Source organism: Rhinatrema bivittatum, chromosome 6 (genome assembly GCF_901001135.1).
Source record: "Rhinatrema bivittatum chromosome 6, aRhiBiv1.1, whole genome shotgun sequence".
Classification (NCBI taxonomy): Eukaryota; Metazoa; Chordata; class Amphibia; order Gymnophiona; family Rhinatrematidae; genus Rhinatrema; species Rhinatrema bivittatum.
Window position 1 is genome coordinate 193797066 of NC_042620.1, and position 17976 is coordinate 193815041.

At 46.5% G+C, this 17976-nt stretch overlaps 1 protein-coding gene across 1 annotated transcript in view; it reads right to left on the bottom strand.

Moving 5' to 3' along the window:
• Positions 1-17976, bottom strand: part of LOC115094668 (carboxypeptidase O-like) — a 107254-nt gene that overhangs the window by 3019 nt on the left and 86259 nt on the right. Inside the window, exons 8-9 of the mRNA XM_029607920.1 lie at positions 16189-16388; positions 6456-6540 (exon numbers count right to left, since the gene is read on the bottom strand). Of these exons, the coding sequence (XP_029463780.1) occupies positions 6456-6540; positions 16189-16388 (285 nt within the window). The remainder of the gene's footprint in view (positions 1-6455; positions 6541-16188; positions 16389-17976) is intronic.

Here is a 17976-nt window from a genome sequence, read left to right on the forward strand (position 1 = left end):
GTGTTTTCCAAGCAAAAAGCAGACCTTCTTCCGCCTCGTCGGAAGTTCGATTGTCCCATTGATGTCCTTCCTGGGACCACGCCTTCTCGAGGATGCACATATCTTTTGTCTCTGCCAGAGACAAAGCTAAGATGGAGTACATCCAAGAAAACCTTGCGAAGGGATTCATCCGCCTCTCTACTTCTCTTGTGGGGGCAGGATTATTTTTCGTGACCAAAAAGGATGGGTCACTCAGGCCGTGTATTGACTATTGCGGCCTAAACTCCATCACCCGCAAAGACAAGTACCCTCTGCCGCTGGTCTCAGAATTATTAGATCGCTTGCATGGAGCATCTATATTCACGAAGTTGGACTTACATGGAGGGTATAACTTGGTATGGATCTGTCCCAACAACATTTGGAAGACTGCCTTTAACACCCGAGATGGGAATTATGAATACCTGGTGATGCCTTTCGGCCTCTGTAACGCGCTCGCAGTTTTCCAACAAATAATGAACAAAATTTTCAGAGATTTGCTGTATACCAAAGTTGTGGCATACTTGGACAATATCCTTGTCTTTTCTAAGGATTTGGCCACACACTGCACCGATGTCCGTATCATCCTCCAATGCCTTCGCGAGAATCACTTATTTGCAAAATTGGATAAATGCTTATTCAAGAAATCCAGTCTGCCGTTCCTTGGATATATTATCTCCCAAGAGGGATTTTCTATGGACCCTGCTAAGTTGGAAGGAATCCAGGATTGGCCACAACCGTGGGTCTTAAACCCCTCCAGCGTTTCCTGGGATTTCTAAATTACGATCGCCATTTCATCCACACTATTCCACTTTGGCTGCTCCTCTGACAGCATTGACTTGTAAGGGCCAAGACACTCGAAATTGGACTCTGGAAGCCATTGCAGCCTTCCATCGACTCAAGGAGGCCTTCCAGGCGGGGTCTTGTCTACATCACCCAGACCTGAAACGTCCTTATCAAGTGGAAGTGGACGTCTCTGCGATTGGAGCTGGGACGGTCTTGAGTCAACGCACTGCTTACGGTTCTATAGACCCATGTTCATTCTACTCCCGGAATCATCTGTGGAACAGAACTACAGTATTGGAGATCACGAGTTACTTGCCATAAAATTAGCCCTTAAAGAATGGCGCCCATGGCTAGAGGGCGCGCAACATAAGTTCATCGTGTTCACTGACCATAAAAACCTGGAACATTTGAGCCATGCCCAGCATCTCAATGCCCGTCAGGTCCGATGGGCCCTGTTCTTTTCCAGGTTCAATTTTGAGCTTCGTTACCGTTCAGCTGAGAAAAACCTCCAGGCAGATGCCCTATCATACTCCTTCGATCCTGAAGACACCAGCTTGTATTTGTCTGTCTGCTACTCACCCAGTCCCTGCTGGGAAGACTGTTGTGCCCCGATGACTCCGAGAAAGAGTCCTCCACTGGGCGCATGATTCTACGTTTGCTGGACACCCAGGGTGAGCACAAACCTTGGCACTGCTCCAGCGGTTCTTCTGGTGGCCTACTATGGTCTCTGATGCTAAAGCATTCGTCAAATCCTGTAACACTATGCACAGCAAAAGCCCCCGGTCGGGCGACCATGGGGTCTTCTACAACCACTCCCAGCTCCCGAGGAACCATGGACCCATCTGTCTACGGAGTTCATCATGGATTTGCCATCATCTAAGGGTCATACTTTTATATGGGTAACTATAGACCGATTTTCAAAGATTTATTTATTTTTTATTTAACTTCTTTTACTATACCGATACTCAAGACGAGGTCTTATCGTACTGGTTTACAATATAACAGGGGGAAACCAATTTAACAACTAAGTGGAAAGGTAAAGTTACATTAAACAGGGAGCGAGAACATGGGAGATGGAAAAACAGAAGAGATTTTAAAATGATAACAACTGAAGAGTGATAAAAATTAACAATTAACAAAAAACAATATAGTAGCGAGACATTAAACAGATATTTATCTTAGGCTATTATTAACATAATATATCTGGGAGGAGGAGGAGAATAGGGGAGGTGAACGGGGGGGGGGGGGGGGTAGTGTCAGGGCAGGGGCTGGAGACGGGGAGGGACTGAAACGGGGAGGGGGGGAGGGATAGGGGATTGAATGGAGGTTCCTTCAATGGTAAGCTTGTGTGAACAGCCAGGTTTTCAGTTTTTTTCTGAAGGAGAGATGGCATTGTTCCTGGCGTATATCAGGGGGAAGCGAATTCCAATGGTGCGGACCTGCTGTCGAAAGTGCTCGCTTGTGAATAGAGTTGTGGACCGAGGATTTGATAGGGGGGGCCTTGAGCGAACCTTTGTAGGCGTTTCTAATCGGCCTTGTTGAAGTGTGTAGTTCGAGAGGGATGGCGAGTTGGAGTGTGGATTGCTGATAGATGGATTTGTGGATGATGGTGAGGGCCTTGAAGAGTATTCTGTATTGGATGGGTAGCCAGTGTAGGATTTTTAGGATTGGTGTGATGTGGTCCTTACGACGTGTGTTAGTAAGGATCCTGGCCGCTGCATTTTGCAGCATCTGTAGAGGTTTAGTAGAAGAGGCGGGGAGACCGAGAATTAGAGTGTTACAATAGTCGATCTTTGAAAACAGTATGGCCTGAAGCACTGAACGGAAATCCTGGAAGTGTAAGAGCGGTCTTAGCTGCTTCAGGACCTGTAGCTTAAAGAAGCATTCTTTGGTTGTAGCGTTGATGAACTTTTTGAAATTCATCTTGGAGTCAAGGGTGGCCCCAAGGTCTCTAACCTGGCTTGCTAGTAGAATAATTGCGTTGTTGATGGCCCATTTCGTCCTGCTACCAGGCCTACCATCTGCTCCAGAACTGGCATGCCTATTCTTCCGTCACATATTCAGATTACATGGCCTACCCAAGGACATTGTCTCTGATAGAGGTCCACAGTTGTTGCTAGATATTGGTGCGCTCTTTGCCGAAAATTCAGTATTAACATTTGTTTAACAACTGCTTATCACACTCAAGTCAACGGACAAGCCAAGGGAATGTATCATTTGTTGAAAGCCTTCCTGCGCATTTACATCAACAACTGCCAAGGCAATTGGTCCGAACTTCTCCCTTGGGCAGAGTTTTCTCACAACTCCCACATTGCCATTGCTACAGGCATGACACCGTTCTCCATTGGAAAGCAACCATGACCACCGCTGCCCATACCTTTGTCAGTACCGTCCCCTGTGGCGCAGGCTACTGCAGATGCCCTCAAGACTTTATGGGAACAGACGAACCTTTGCTTAAGTCAAGCCGCTTCCCGGGCCAAGAGAACTGCTGACTGTCATTGATGGTCGGCTCCTGAATTCTTTCCTGGCCAGAAAGTCTGGTTAAGTACTCGGTATATCCGACTCTGAATACCATCTCAATGGTTCACTTCAAGGTATATTGGACCTTTTATGGTCTCCCGACGCATTGGACCTGTTACATAACAGCTTCGGCTGCCTCCTACGCTGGGAATACATAATACATTTCATGTACCTCTTTTAAAACCTGTGGTCTTGTCATGGTCTGCCTGAAAGGCTCCTGAACCACCTCCATTGGTGGCTGAGACTGATACAATGTATAAAGTACATGAAGTCCTCGATGTCCGCCATAGGGGCCGCCGGTGGGAATACCTCCTTTCTTGGGAGGATTATGGACCCGAAGAAAATTCTTCGGAGCCAGCTCAGATCATCCTGGACAAAACCCTCCACCTGAACTTTCATCGTGCCCATCTGGGCAAACCCCGACCTCCAAGAGGGGGGCGTAAAGAAGGGTACTGTTATGTGTGCCATCTTCCAGCTCCGTCCTCAGGCCTCCCCCGGTGCTTCCAGTTCTGCCACAGTCCCCGGTGTTCCCGTTCCTGCTATCACTTCTCGTTGGGCCTCTCTGCGTGGCCCGCGGAGAGAAGCTGCTACTCGCGCCACGCCCCTCCCTAGGCACGCGCGCACCACTGATCCTTAAGTAGGGACCGCGGCGGGAACCTAGCCTAGGCCCCAGATGATGACTTCAACTTAACTACAGTATTTAAGCTCATGCTTCGCTCCCTAGCATTGTTTTTGCAACAGGTTTCCTCGCCGGTTGAGTACTCGTTGCCTCCTAGAGATTGATCTCATCCCTGCATTCCTGTTCCTCATTGTTCCTGGTTTCTGACTCCTTGTTCCTACCTTGCTTCATTCATCGGATTGACTACATGGACTTTGACTTTGCTTTGCCTGACTTCGCCATTGACTCTCCAAGCTCAGACCTTTGCTTTGCCTGACCACGCCATTGACTCTCTCCAAGCCCAACTGCGTCTATACCTGGACTCACACTCTTAAATGTCTTCATGAGGAGCTGGGCATGGAAGAAAAAGTAAAATTGTTGCACTAAGATGAAACTGCCAATTCTTATTAAGTTTTTCTTATGAACCGCTTTTATATGGTTCTCCATTTATTCTTATAATTTGAAACATGCATTTATTTTCCTATACCTAGATTCGGAGGTAATATTACTCCTGTTATATTTGATTTAATTTAATTTCTTGTATTATAGATTGGAGAAAATATTAATCCGTCTTGTATATTCTGTTTTATTTTCTTCAAACATTGTTGTCATTGTATGATAATGAAAATTCAATAAAAGTAAAATTAAAAAAAAAAAAAGGATTGGATAAGTTCTTGGAGGAGAATCTCGTCCATTACCTGCTATTAATTAAGTTGACTTAGAAAATAGCCACTGCTATTACTAGCAACAGTAACATGGAATAGACTTAGTTTTTGGGTACTTGCCAGGTTCTTATGGCCTGGATTGGCCACTGTTGGAAACAGGATGCTGGGCTTGATGGACCCTTGGTCTGACCCAGTATGGCATATTCTTATGTTCTTATGCTTCTAACTTACCTTTTCAGCTGCTGTGGCAGCTGCCTTTTCCCCATGCAGTTGAAACAATCAGCTAGAGAACACTGCATGGTTCAAACAGCTGTTTGCAATTTGAACAGTGCAGGAGGAAGAGGCATTAGTAATAACAGAAGAACAAGTAATTTAGAAGCATCTAGTTGCTGCCATCTCTTTCATTGCTCTCCACTACACCCTGGAGGAAGGTTGTTGGCAGGTCTGGTTTTAGACATGGGGAAACCCAGGGCAAAATCCTGGTAGGGTCCTCAGATCCTGGAAGCTTTCCCTCCTGACCTCCACCCCCCATAGCCCATTCCTGGACATTATCCCTAATTTCCCCCTTGGCCTGTTCCTGAGTGCTTTCTCTCTTGCCTTCCTCTCTTACCCATGGCTCCTTCCCAAATGCTCTCCCTTCTACCCTCTCGCTCTCCGATGGCTCAATTCTGTTCTCTATCTCTTACCTCTGCCCTGATCACCCTTTCCTAGGTGCTATCCCTCCTGCCCTACACTGCTACATTATGGCCCCTTTCTGAATGCTCTCCTGCCTACCCCCTTCCTCATGACATGGCTTCTTTCTAGGTGCTCTGATTGCTCTCTCTCCTGCTCTTCTCCTCATCCCATGACTCCTTCCTTGGTGCTTGCTCTCTTAGCCATCTCTAGCCCTTTACCTTTCACTTTATATTGCTGGCACTAGGGTCAGCTTTAATTTGTTTTTAGGGGGGGGGGGGGGGGGGAGAGAGAGACAGGAGCAAGCAGGGCAATTGCCTTGAACCCCAAGCCACGGGGGGGGGGGGGGGGGGGGCTCTGCAGTCACCTGAAGTGAAATCAAAGACAGCAGAGTCTGGGCAGAGGTGAACTTCAGGCCAGCACCAAAAAGAGAATCTTTGCAGGGCCTGTCAATCATATGTGCATTCATAGGCTTTGCAGTGCTTGGCTCTATCCCTTGTACATATTTCCTAAATAGCAGTAAGCCCATGCAGAAGAGGGGGCATGGCAGTCACAGGGCCTATAAGTGTGTGTAGCTGACAAGCCCCTGTGATGATTATTTCATGTCTCTGCAGTGTTGGCCACTTGGCCAAAAATTTGCACTACCTGGACTCTGCGTCCTTCAATTTCACTTTAGGCAGGATGTGGAGCTCCCTATAGCTTGCAAATTAGGCAATTGCCCTGCTTGCTTCCAGCCTCTCAGTGCCAACACTGAAAGTTGGTATGGTAACAGAAAGGAATAGGGTATCTTGCCACACCTTGCCTCTTCCCCTATGGTGATGCCATTGGTGTTACCAGCTCCCTCTCCCCAATTGAAGTCAAAATGTTAGCAATAGTTTAGCAGATTTCTCTCCTTTTTCCAAGATAAAAAGCTATCAGACTAGGCTCATTGAAGGCTGATTTGTTTTTGCATCTTTAGGATGAAATATTGTATGCTCTAGCTTTGTTGATATTTCTATTTGTAAATTTTATTATTTTAAGTGAATACATTTTTATCCTGTTGTATTCCACTATGAACAAGAATTTTGGATTAGCAGAATATAAATAACCATCAATTAAATCAATAAATTAATGAATAATGGTACAGTCTTAAAACTTACATAATGATGTAGCGAATGGTCCCACTTTATAACTGGTCCCATGTATTTTTTTTAATGCTGTTGCAGCTTCCCGTGCAACATTCACCTGTGAATTAAGCAAAGACTGTTAATGCATGAATTATATTACAGATCACAGCAAAAAAACAAAATAGCCAATTTGTCATTTATATGTCTTGATTAGACTGTAAGCTCCATAGAGTAGGGACTGTCACTTATGTGAACCTGTATAGTGCTGCATAGTACATTAAATAGCATTACAGAAAGTAGAAGTAGCAATAATAATAGAAGATGCCTTCCTTATTATCCTTTATATTTAAACTGCCAACAAGATGTAATACTTAATACATAATCCACAAAACATCATCTATAGCTTGGAAACTTTTTTTTGTGTGTGTTATCAAACCTCATATATTATGTTAGAGAACTGTTTGTTGTGAGTATATACTCAAACAATCACAAATTCAAAAAATAAGCAAGAGACATGGCCATGAGATTTTTTGATAGAGGATATCCATACAGTGCAGTTCTTTAAGCATATAAGCATGCTAGGTATTCAGATCGATCGGTTTTGTTGGAATATCTATCTAGAAAAAAGGTCTCTTCAGAAGTCTGTGTCCTACAACACTCAGATAAATCTTATTTAATAGCAAACAGCATAAGACGCCATTGGCACATTTTACAGTTACATTCAAATGTTTTTGTAGACTTACCTCTATTTTCTTATACAAGAAATAAAAATATAAGGGATCATGTGGTCCACACAGTAACACATATAGGGGACATTGAGTTAGTGGAAGGATTTCACGATACTCGTGGAGAGTGTGTTATGTGTGTTGCGGTCCCGACCGCCCCTCTCATGTTCGGGGTCAGGCCCGCTTACCGTCTCTCCAGTCCCCGCAGGATTCTGCTGAGGTCCTGGCTCGGCGAGGCCTCCGCCCGAGGAGTTCCCACGAGGAGGGCGCCATTACAGGCCTTTCCCCTTCTGGCCTCGCGCGTGTGCGCGAGGAGGGCTCTCTTAAGCGCACAGCACCCGGAAGCCCGGCTCCGCCTCGCCTGCTGACGTCACGCCCCGCTCCAGATTTAACCGGTGTCCAGTCCTCCACTAGACGCCTTGCAACGAGGTTCCCTGCTGACTAGTTGCTTCCTGTTCCTGCTTGCTGATTCTCGTTGTCTCTTTGGTTCCTGATCCCGGTTTGCCTGACGGACTTCTCTGCTAGCCAGCCGCCTGCCTTGACCCCGGTTTGCCATGGACTTCTCTGCTAACCAGCCGCCTGCCTTGACCCTGGTTCGCCACGGACTTCTCTGCCAGCCTGCCGCCAGTCCTGATCCCGGGTTGCCTGACGGACTTCTCTGCTAGCCAGCTGCCTGCCCTGACCCCGGTTTGTCACGGACTTCTCTGCTAAGCCAGCTGCCTGCCTTGATCCCGGTTCACCACAGACTTCTCTGCCAGTCGGCTGCCAGCCCTGATCCTGGGTTGCCTCACGGCCTTCTCTGCTAGCCTGCCGTCTGCTTCTATCCTGGTCTGCCCCACGGCCCAGCCTACCAGTTCGCCGCCGTTCCAGACTCCGCCTACCTCTCTGACCTGCCTGCCAGCCAGCAACCTGCCTTGTTCCCGGTAGGCCTCTCTGAACTCTCTCTGCCTGCCGCTGGTTGTGTCCCCGGAGCCCTACACCACCTTCTCCTGACCACCTATGGACTTTGCCCTCTCTGGACTCTCTCGGCTGTGCCCCAGTCCCAAGGGCCTGGGTCCCTACGGGTTCCTCCCGGGGGGATTCCAGGCTCCGGGTGAAACCTTGCCAGGCCTTGACTCCGCCTCCCGGTCTGCTCTATGATCTGCCTGCAGGCCGGCCCAAGGGTCCACTTCTTGCCTTACCGCAGTCTAGCCCCAACAACGTGTGCACCATCAATCACCGGAACATTTTGGCAACATCCCAGTACAGGAATACAATATAAAAAAAGAACCATAATGAACTGTAAATCTACCAATGTTGTGCATTTAATTCAGTACCCCTGTCCTTCCATTGATGTTGGACGAACAAGCAGACATGTTAAGATCCGTTTAAGAGAGCATCGAAGTAGAATTAATACTGTTAATGTGGAAGCTCCGATGGTAAAACATTGTGTTCAATATTCACACATGTTCCATCATTTACAATGGACTGTACTAGATCAAGTGGTATGTTCTGAACGGGGCAGTGACATTCAAACAAAATTAAATTACTGTGAGCAAAAATGGATATTTAAATTGCCTGCACAAAGTCCATTGGATATGAATGAGGCAATGGATTGGGTGACTTTAATTTGACATCACACACTTGTAACGTTTTACTATTGGTCATAAACAGGCCGATACAGTACAGTACAGGCTAACAGTGCGCTCCGATGGAGCGCACTGTTAGCCTGCTATTGGACGCGCGTTTTCCCTTACCCCTTATTCAGTAAGGGGAGGAAAACGAGCGTCTAACCCGCGGCACCTAATAGCGCCCTCAACATGCAAATGCATGTTGAGGGCCCTATTAGGTAGTGCGCGGGATACAGAAACTAAAATGTGCAGCGAAGCCGCATATTTTACTTTCAGAAATTAGCGCCGGGAAAGTGCACAGAAAAGCAGTAAAAACTGCTTTTCTGTGCACCCTCTGACTTAATATCATAGCGATATTAAGTCGGAGGTCCCGAAAAGTAAAAAAAGAAAAAAAAAAAAATTGAATTTGGCCCGCGGCTGTCGGGCCAAAAACCGGACGCTCAATTTTGCCGGCGTCCGGTTTCCGAGCCCGTGGCTGTCAGCGGGCTCGAGAACCGACGCCGGCAAAATTGAGCGTCGGCTGTCAAACCCGCTGACAGCTGCCGCTCCTGTCAAAAAGGAGGCGTTAGGGACGCGCTAGTGTCCCTAGCGCCTCCTTTTCCCCATTTTTACCGCGTCATCTACCGCGTCTCCCGCGGACTTTACTGAATCGGCCTGTCAGTTTGTGAGATTGATTATTGGTTGCTCTGACATCCAAAGGCTGGTTTAAAAACAGCCTGGTTAAAAACAAATTGGAGGATCGCTTCGGAAACGCTGAAAGAAGGGAACGAGTGACAGCATAAAATTTTGGAGCATTTGTATACTGGATAATGGTTAAACGTTATATTAATAAGTCAGCATGTTAACACAAGTTGTTTTTCTATTATGCAGAATTAAAAGAAATGATATATCACCCCTGATGAAGCATTTAAGAAACACGAGCCATGTCGGGAAGAATAGCATGATCGCTCCTTCAGCGTCCTAATCGCTCAACTTGAAAGGATAAGTGTTAAAAAAAATAAGTTTACTAAATACTTAAAAAAAACCATGTGAAACCAAGACCAATGATTATAAAGGTTCTACAAGACTATATATTATGTTATTCATGTAGTAATAGGTATTTTATACCTTTGAAAAAGTGAGAGTATATACTCACAACAAAAAGTTCTCTTACATAATACATGAGGTCTGGTAACACACACAAAAAAAAAGTTTCCAAGCTATAGATGATGTTTTGTGGATTATGTATTCCTTCATTATCCTGCACATGAAACCACCTCATTTTTGTATTTCTTAGTCTGCTCATTCCTATAGTTCAGTTTCCAAGCTTTGCATTTTGTTTTGTTAGTGGTGTATCCTGAGATTCTCTTATATTGTAAGCATAGTTGCCATCCAGTGAGATTGAATGTATTGAGAGAAAAATGGCCGTTTTGAGTTGAAAACTTTTTTTCCTTCCTTCTTTATGAAGATTTGTCTGGGGCTCTAGGGAGAAACTGGGATGATTGTTGTGAAAGCTCTGTCCTTACAAAAGCTTATAGCAGTGGGGGGACATGTTTCATGCTGAAAGTCATATCAGGATGTAGACTATGGCAAGTTAGGCATGGTCTGGTGCTTCAGGTGCTGAAAGGCACATGGGTAGACATAAGCTATAAGAAGCATTTATGGACTAAAGTATTGAGTTTTGTCAAGTACTGGGTTGTAGATTAAGCTTTCAAAAGAGAGCAACTGCGGAAGAGCTAGGGTTGAAAAGAGATGAACAGTCTATCTTTGCCCCCACGTTTGAGGGATGAAAGGCAGGAGAATGAGTATGTGTAGTGATGGGCTCTTATTTAGGAGATTGTGTTTTACATAGTGTGAGTTATTATTGGTTGTTGAAGTTATGAGGTTAAAGATTAAGTTTACCTGTATACTCTTTGTAACAATATCAATGTATCATCGGGTCACGCTAGAGAGAGAACGTTCCTGGATGGAATAAATGATAGCTTTAAGGAGCAATTGGTTCAGGAACCGACGAGAGAGGGAGCAATTTTAGATCTAATTATCAGTGGAGCACAGGACTTGGTGAGAGAGGTAACGGTGGTGGGGCCGCTTGGCAATAGTGATCATAATATGATCAAATTTGATTTAATGACTGGAAAAGGAACAGTGTGCAAATCCAAGGCTCTCGTGCTAAACTTTCAAAAGGGAAACTTTGATAAAATGAGAAAAATTGTTAGAAAAAAACTGAAAGGAGCAGCTACAAAAGTAAAAAATGTCAAAGAGGCGTGGTCATTGTTAAAAAATACCATTCTAGAAGCACAGTCCAGATGTATTCCACACATTAAGAAAGGTGGAAAGAAGGCAAAACGATTACCGGCATGGTTAAAAGGGGAGGTGAAAGAAGCTATTTTAGCCAAAAGATCTTCATTCAAAAATTGGAAGAAGGATCCAACAGAAGAAAATAGGATAAAGCATAAACATTGGCAAGTTAAATGTAAGACCCTTCTGAACCAATATATTCGCTTTCTACCAATAAATACACCAGGAAGCCTTATACTACGTTAATCTCATAGGGTTCCATTACCGTTCTGTTTTTGTTCAATTACTCTGTGGTTCGCCTGGTTTTTCTTCTATAATTCCAACATTTCAAACCCGAGTTTCACCTTATCCCTTTATTCAACTGCAGAGAAATTTCCACACCAACTCACTTTTCTCCAAAACGCTGCGGCTGCCGATTTGGCTGTCGATTTGGCAGACCATAGGAGGCAGACTGTCCCTGTTTTACAAGGAATGGGCCAAAATCACAACAGATCAGTGGGTACTCTCTGTGATAAGACACAGCTAAGCTTTAGATTTTGTCCGCCAGCCTCACCCTCAGTTTCTGGTCTCCCCGTGCAGGTACGCCTCATAGAATCGAGCAGTAAAACAGACACTGCAGTGCCTGATCGACCTCGGAGCTATTGTCCCGGTTCCCCCGGCGGATCAACGAAGAGATCACTACTCCATTTATTTCATCGTGCCAAGGAAAGAAGGACTCTTCAGAACCATACTCGACTTAAAGCACGTCAACAGGTGTCTGCGGATACCACGCTTTGGGATGGAGAAGTTGAGGTCAATTGTTGCCTTGGTGAGGCCGGGAGAATTTCTCGCATCTTTGGATCTGACAGAGGCTTATCTGCACATCGGAATCAGGCCGGATCATCAGAAGTTCTTGAGATTTTTCATTCTGGGTCGACATTACCAGTTTCAGGCATTACCTTTCGGTCTTGCTATGGCACCCAGGACGTTCACCAAGATTATGGTGGTGGTAGCGGCTCAGTTGCGCAGAGAGGGATGGTTGGTCCACCCATACCTGGACGATTGGTTGATTCGGGCGAAGTCGGAACTGCTCTGCCAGGCCACGGTTCAGCAAGTGCTGCAAGTACTGGAGAATCTAGGATGGGTGGTCAACTTTTCCAAAAGTCATCTAACACCTTCCCAGTCATTGGCGTTTTTGGGTGCGTTGTTCGACACCCGACAGGGGAGAGTTTTCTTAATGCCCGACCACATTACCAAGTTGCAAGGTCAGATGAGAATTTTACTGTACAAGCGTTCTCCGATAGTCTGGGACTACTTGCAAGTCCAGGGTTCCATGACTTCTACTCTAGAACTGGTTCCATGGGCCTTCGCTCACATGAGCCCATTACAATCAGCCTTACTTTCCCGCTGGAATCTGGTTTCCAAACAGTTCCACCTGCAATTGCCTCTGACGGAGGCCGCTCGCTCCAATCTGGATTGGTGGCTCATTTCAGACAATTTGAGCTGGGGAGTTCCCTTGGTTCTACCGGATTGGACGGTGGTAACTACGGATGCCACACTGTCCGGCTGGGAAGCAGTTTGTCTTTGGCAGTCGGTACAGGGCTGCTGGTCCCCAGCAGAATCTTGGTGGTCCATCAATTGTCCGGAAACCAGAGCGGTTTGACTGGCGTTGTTAGCGTTCTCCCAGCTTGTCAGGGGGAAGGCAGTCAGGGTACTGACCGACAATGCAACCATGGTCACATACATCAATCGCCAAGGAAGTACGAGGAGTCAGCCAGTAGTGCTGGAAGCTCGATGGTTAATCATGTGGGCAGAGCAGAATCTCCTCAGCATAGCAGTGTCCCACATTGCTGGAGTCGACAACGTTCACATGGATTTTCTAAGTCGGCATCTTCTCGATCCTGGAGAATGGGAGTTGGCGGACAAGGCCTTTCAGATCATCTGCGACAGATGGGGCACTCCGTGCATGGATCTGAGGGCAACGTTCAAAAACGCCAAGGCTCCACGTTTCTTTGCCCGTCGCAGAGAGCCGCGACCCTCTTCTGAGCCGTAGGCGGAGGAGGATCTAAAGACTCCAATACCGGAATAGCGCGTTTCTTGCTGGCTTTCCGGGCCTTAAAGGCTTTATGCATGACCAACACAAATTCAGAAGAAAATGAGGAGTCCAAATCTACTGAATCAGTATCAGGAGTATCTCCCTGTGTCGTGGGCTATGACGGCGCTCTAGATCGCGGCCTCGGAGCCGTATGTTGAGGAGAAAGCCGTGGCGGGAGATTCCCCTCCCCCACCGCAATCTGAGTCGCTGCCGAGAAGGCACCCAAAATGGCGCCATTTCCCGCGCTCCGCAGGAAGGAACAGGGAGGAGGAATTGGTAGCTCCCCTACTGCCAGTGCTACCGACCGACTTCAGATCATGACCCCCTCAGCACCTGCTGAGGGTTCCTCGCCACCGGGAAGGCAGGCGGAATAGAGTCCGTCTTGGGACAGACACACCCGACCGGAGCGCCGTTCCATGCGGCATCACTACAAAAAAAGTACGGACCCCAACAAATGGCAAGAAACCGACGAGCGATTAATGGCAGCACCCACACAGCCACAGCAAAGAGACAACAGAGAGATAAAATTAAGTAAATCTGTTTGTTTTTTGGGTTTTTTTTAACTTGCCGGTCTGTTGTGGTGATCCTTGGCCGGTGATGCTGGGGTGAGTGATCCGGGCTCCCCGGTATCACCCCCGAGTCTGCTGCACTAGGCAAAAGAGGGCTCTCAGCCCCTGCCACAGCCGCCTCACACCAGGGGGGATAGTCCCCTCAGGACTTGCCGACCCCCTGGGAGGCTGAAGCTCTCACACCGGCAATCTTCTGAGAAAAAAAGGAGATCCTGTCTAAACTTTCAATATTATTATTATTTTTTTTTTAATTAAAAGCTTTATAACTTTTGACCAACAGAAAAAAAGGAAAAAACCTAACTACTAAGTAATCTAACCCAGACTGTGAGTTTGGCCACCCTACAATCTGCTGGAGACAGAGTAATACTAGCAGACTGTGGGTGGCACCTGGGTATATATGGCAGAGTCTGCCGCAACTTTCTCTGTCTCCATCTGCTGGTGGGGAGGCAAAACCCAGGAGTCTGGACTGATCCCGGTACATACAGGGAACCTGGCAATTACCCAAACACCAAGAAGATTTCATGCTACTGATGCAATTAATAGCAATGGGCAATGAGAGGAGCAGGTAGAGGGGTAGCAGGGGGTATTAAACAGGGGGTATTAAACCCCCTGCTGCCAAATATAAAAGTGAAAGTATGCCCCTATAGAAGAGGGACATATTAAAAATAAACAGCTGGAGTAAGGAGAGGATAAAATGGGAAGAAGAAACTAGGAGAATGTGAGAGAAAAGGGGAAGTTGAGAAAGAAGTGGTGTGGACAGATGAGAGTGGGGGGCAGAACCTATGGTGTGGATGGGCTGCAGATGGAGGAGAGGGGGAAGGAGATTGGTGGGGATGAGCTGGGTTGGGGAGAAGAATAACTGAATGCTTTCTGAATCCTAGCTTTTGTTTTGGCCACATGACTCTTCTCCATGTAAACATCACCTGCTCATTTCGGGACATTTAAATGTAGGCTGGTATGTCATGCTAATGTCCCATTGTGTTTTTTCTACATTTTTTACTGAAGGTGCTCTAATGTGTGCTTGGTTTAGCACCCCCAATCATTTTCAGAAGTTGGCTCCTATAGTTCATAATGTATTTCTCATCTGGTCTGAGTATGTTTTGAAAGAGAAGGTATAGCATATTTATTATATATTTTTAAAAATCAATGTCTATTGCCAGTATATATACTATTGTAGCTTTCAGTTTAAACTTTTACTTCTTGGTTTCAGAGTACCAGTGACTTCTGTATAAAGTATATCTTGAGATATATAATCATGTCAACATTTAAATCCCTTAAAAGGTAGACCTGAGGAAGGAAAAAAATGCTATATTCGTGTCCAATGAAATGCATGGGAGTGAGGGAAGTTTTGAAGGAAACGAGTGAAAAATTGATTAATGTTTTGGATCAGAAGTTAACCTCACAATGGGGGCGGAGTTGGGGCGGAGCATATGTAAAACGGGAAACAGTTATCGTGTGCCACGAAACAGCCGGGGGGGGGGGGGGGGGGGGGGGGGAGAGAGAGCGAGAGAGCTTTGCAATAGTGCCTATGCCCTAGACAAGTATTTGTATCCCTATGGGAGGGCCACCTAGTAACTCGAGGTGGGGATTAGGTATGAGCGTAGGGGGTTGGGGGCCACTTTCACATTCAACATGAGACGTACGGAAAGAACAGTGGTCTCTAGTGAAGATTTGCTGGTCGTCGGAGTGAGGAAACTCACTCCAAGAAGAGATTTGGGCAACGTTCTCTCCACCTAGCTTGTTGTTGCCCAGGTAGAGAGTCCATCAAGCTAGGTGGAGAGAACGTTGCCCAAATCTCTTCTTGGAGTGAGTTTCCTCACTCCGACGGCCAGCAAATCTTCACTAGAGACCACTGTTCTTTCCGTACGTCTCATGTTGAATGTGAAAGTGGCCCCCAACCCCCTACGCTCATACCTAATCCCCACCTCGAGTTACTAGGTGGCCCTCCCATAGGGATACAAATACTTGTCTAGGGCATAGGCACTATAGCAAGGTGCTCTCTCTCTCTCTCTCTCTCTCTCTCTCTCTCTCTCTCTCTCTCTCTCTCTCTCTCTCTCTCTCTCTCTCTCTCTCTCTCTCTCTCTCTCTCTCTCTCTCTCTCTCCTTGCAGCACCTAAGAGTGGAAATAGGCTGTTTCATTGGTTGTTTTATCGCGGTGCACGATGTTTTCGCGATTTGCGAATCCATTTGCGCAAATCGCGAAAACATCGCCGCACGCGATGTTTCCCCACTGCACAAAAAAAGCCTCATTTGCATGGGACACGCCCCTTAATGCGTTACCAATGCGATATTGGTAAATGAGGCCCAATGTGACAGACCTGATGACTCTGGAGTTACAGAAATCATTACATTTTGGCAAATCTTTAGCATTTTCAGCACAAAACTTAATAACTGGAATTTGCTATTGAAGCTGGGATTAGTATAGGGAAGAGAAAGTATAGTATTATCTCACTGTTTGCTAGAATGTGAACTAGCTCTCAGGGCTCTTATTAGTGGATCCCTTTGCCTTACCAGCTCCTTGTGATTATTTGCTTGTGATCCATAGGCATATGGAATAATAATTAACTGGCCATATGAATGAATGGATAGGTAGCATAAAACATCAGATTTCCGACTTTCCATAAAATTAATTATGGCTTTAGTCTCTGGTTCAGAACCTGGTGATGTTCCACAGAACACATGAGACAAGCAGTCAGTACTGGCACCAACAGCTGAAATAGAATTAAAAACAAACATTATTTATATTCCACTTTTCAGGCACTTCAAAGAAAGATTACATTCAGGTAATCTTACTTTCCTACATCTTTAACTGCGTAAATTTTAAGATTAATTTTTACTATTTTATTTGTATTTAAATTATTATGAAACATTGTAATTTCTTCTTTTCATTTAATTTTGGAAATGCAAGTATTTTAAATGAATACTTGTTAACTAATGTAAACTGAGGTGATAAGTTCTCATGATACATCGGTATATAAAAATAAATAAATAAATAACTAAGGTAATGTAGGTATTTTCCTAGGCCCAGTGGATTCACAATCTAAGGCCTAGATTCATCAAAATGCAATGTGTCTTCGCAGGAGGCATCCCACTATTGCGGAGTGTGTGTGTGTGTGTGTTGTGTTGTGTGTGTAGCCACGATAGTGGGGCCCCTCCCCTGAAAAGATATCATGGCTCCACGATGTGTTCTTTTGTGTTACGGCCAAACACTGCGACACAAAGAAGGTGGCAAACAGCCCTTTAACACATTGATGGTCAAAAATCTCACGGGACCGCCATCATCTTAAAGGGCCACTGGCTGCCAAAACAATTATCCGTGCCCAATTGGGGAGATTGAGCAGGTCATTGCTGACCACCGACTCCCCAAAACTAAAAATAAAGCAAAATGTATGTGCGTGGCAGTGGAAGTGGCTCTCTCCCTGTCCCCTTGATAAAGGAAGGACACATCCCCTCTCCCCACTATTCCCCTGAAAGAAAGCCCCTCCCCTTGGCCCCCTTGATAGAACAAGGCCCGCTTCCCCTCCCTCCTGGCCTTCCCAAGAGAAGGACCCTCCCTCCGGCCCCCCAGATAGAGTAAGGACCCCTCTCTGGCCCCCCTGAAAGAAGGGCCCCTCCCCCTGGCCCCCCAATAGAGAAAGGCTCACCTCCCTCTGGTGCCGTGTCCTTCCCCCCTCCCCCCTGGCCCCCTGAATGAAGGCCCCTCCCCTGGCTCCCCAGATAGGGCAAGGAGCCCCTGTCCCTTCCTCCTGGACCTCCAAAAGAAGAAGGCCCCTTCCCCTGGCCCCCTTGATAGAGCAAGGCCCCCTCCCCTCAGCCTCCCCAAAAGAAGGGCCCTCCCTCCAGCCCACCAGATAGAGTAAGGCCCCCTTCCTGGCTCCCCTGAAAGAAGGCCCTCTCCCTCTGGCCCCCAATAGAGCAAGGTTCATCTCCATCTGGCTCCCCGATACAGAAAGTCCCGTCCCCCCCACCTCCCCCTACCTCCAGTCTCCCTCTAGAGACCCCCTTACCTTGTAATTGTTCCCATGTCACATGGCTGGGGCAAGGTGCAGTCAGCCCCATTTTGGAAAATGGCGCCAACTGAGACTGGTATGAAGACACATCTGTCCCCGATGCAGAAACCATTAGAAGGTAAGGGGGTCTCTGGAGGGGTGCCTTGCTATATCAGGGGGGCCGTGGGGAAGGGGTCTTACTACATCAGGGGAAGGGTTGCTGCCACACGTGCTTACTTTTAACTTTAGTTTTGAGAGTCGGGACTGCCTTGACCAGCGGCCCCGGGTTGAAAAGAAGGTCAGCAATGAC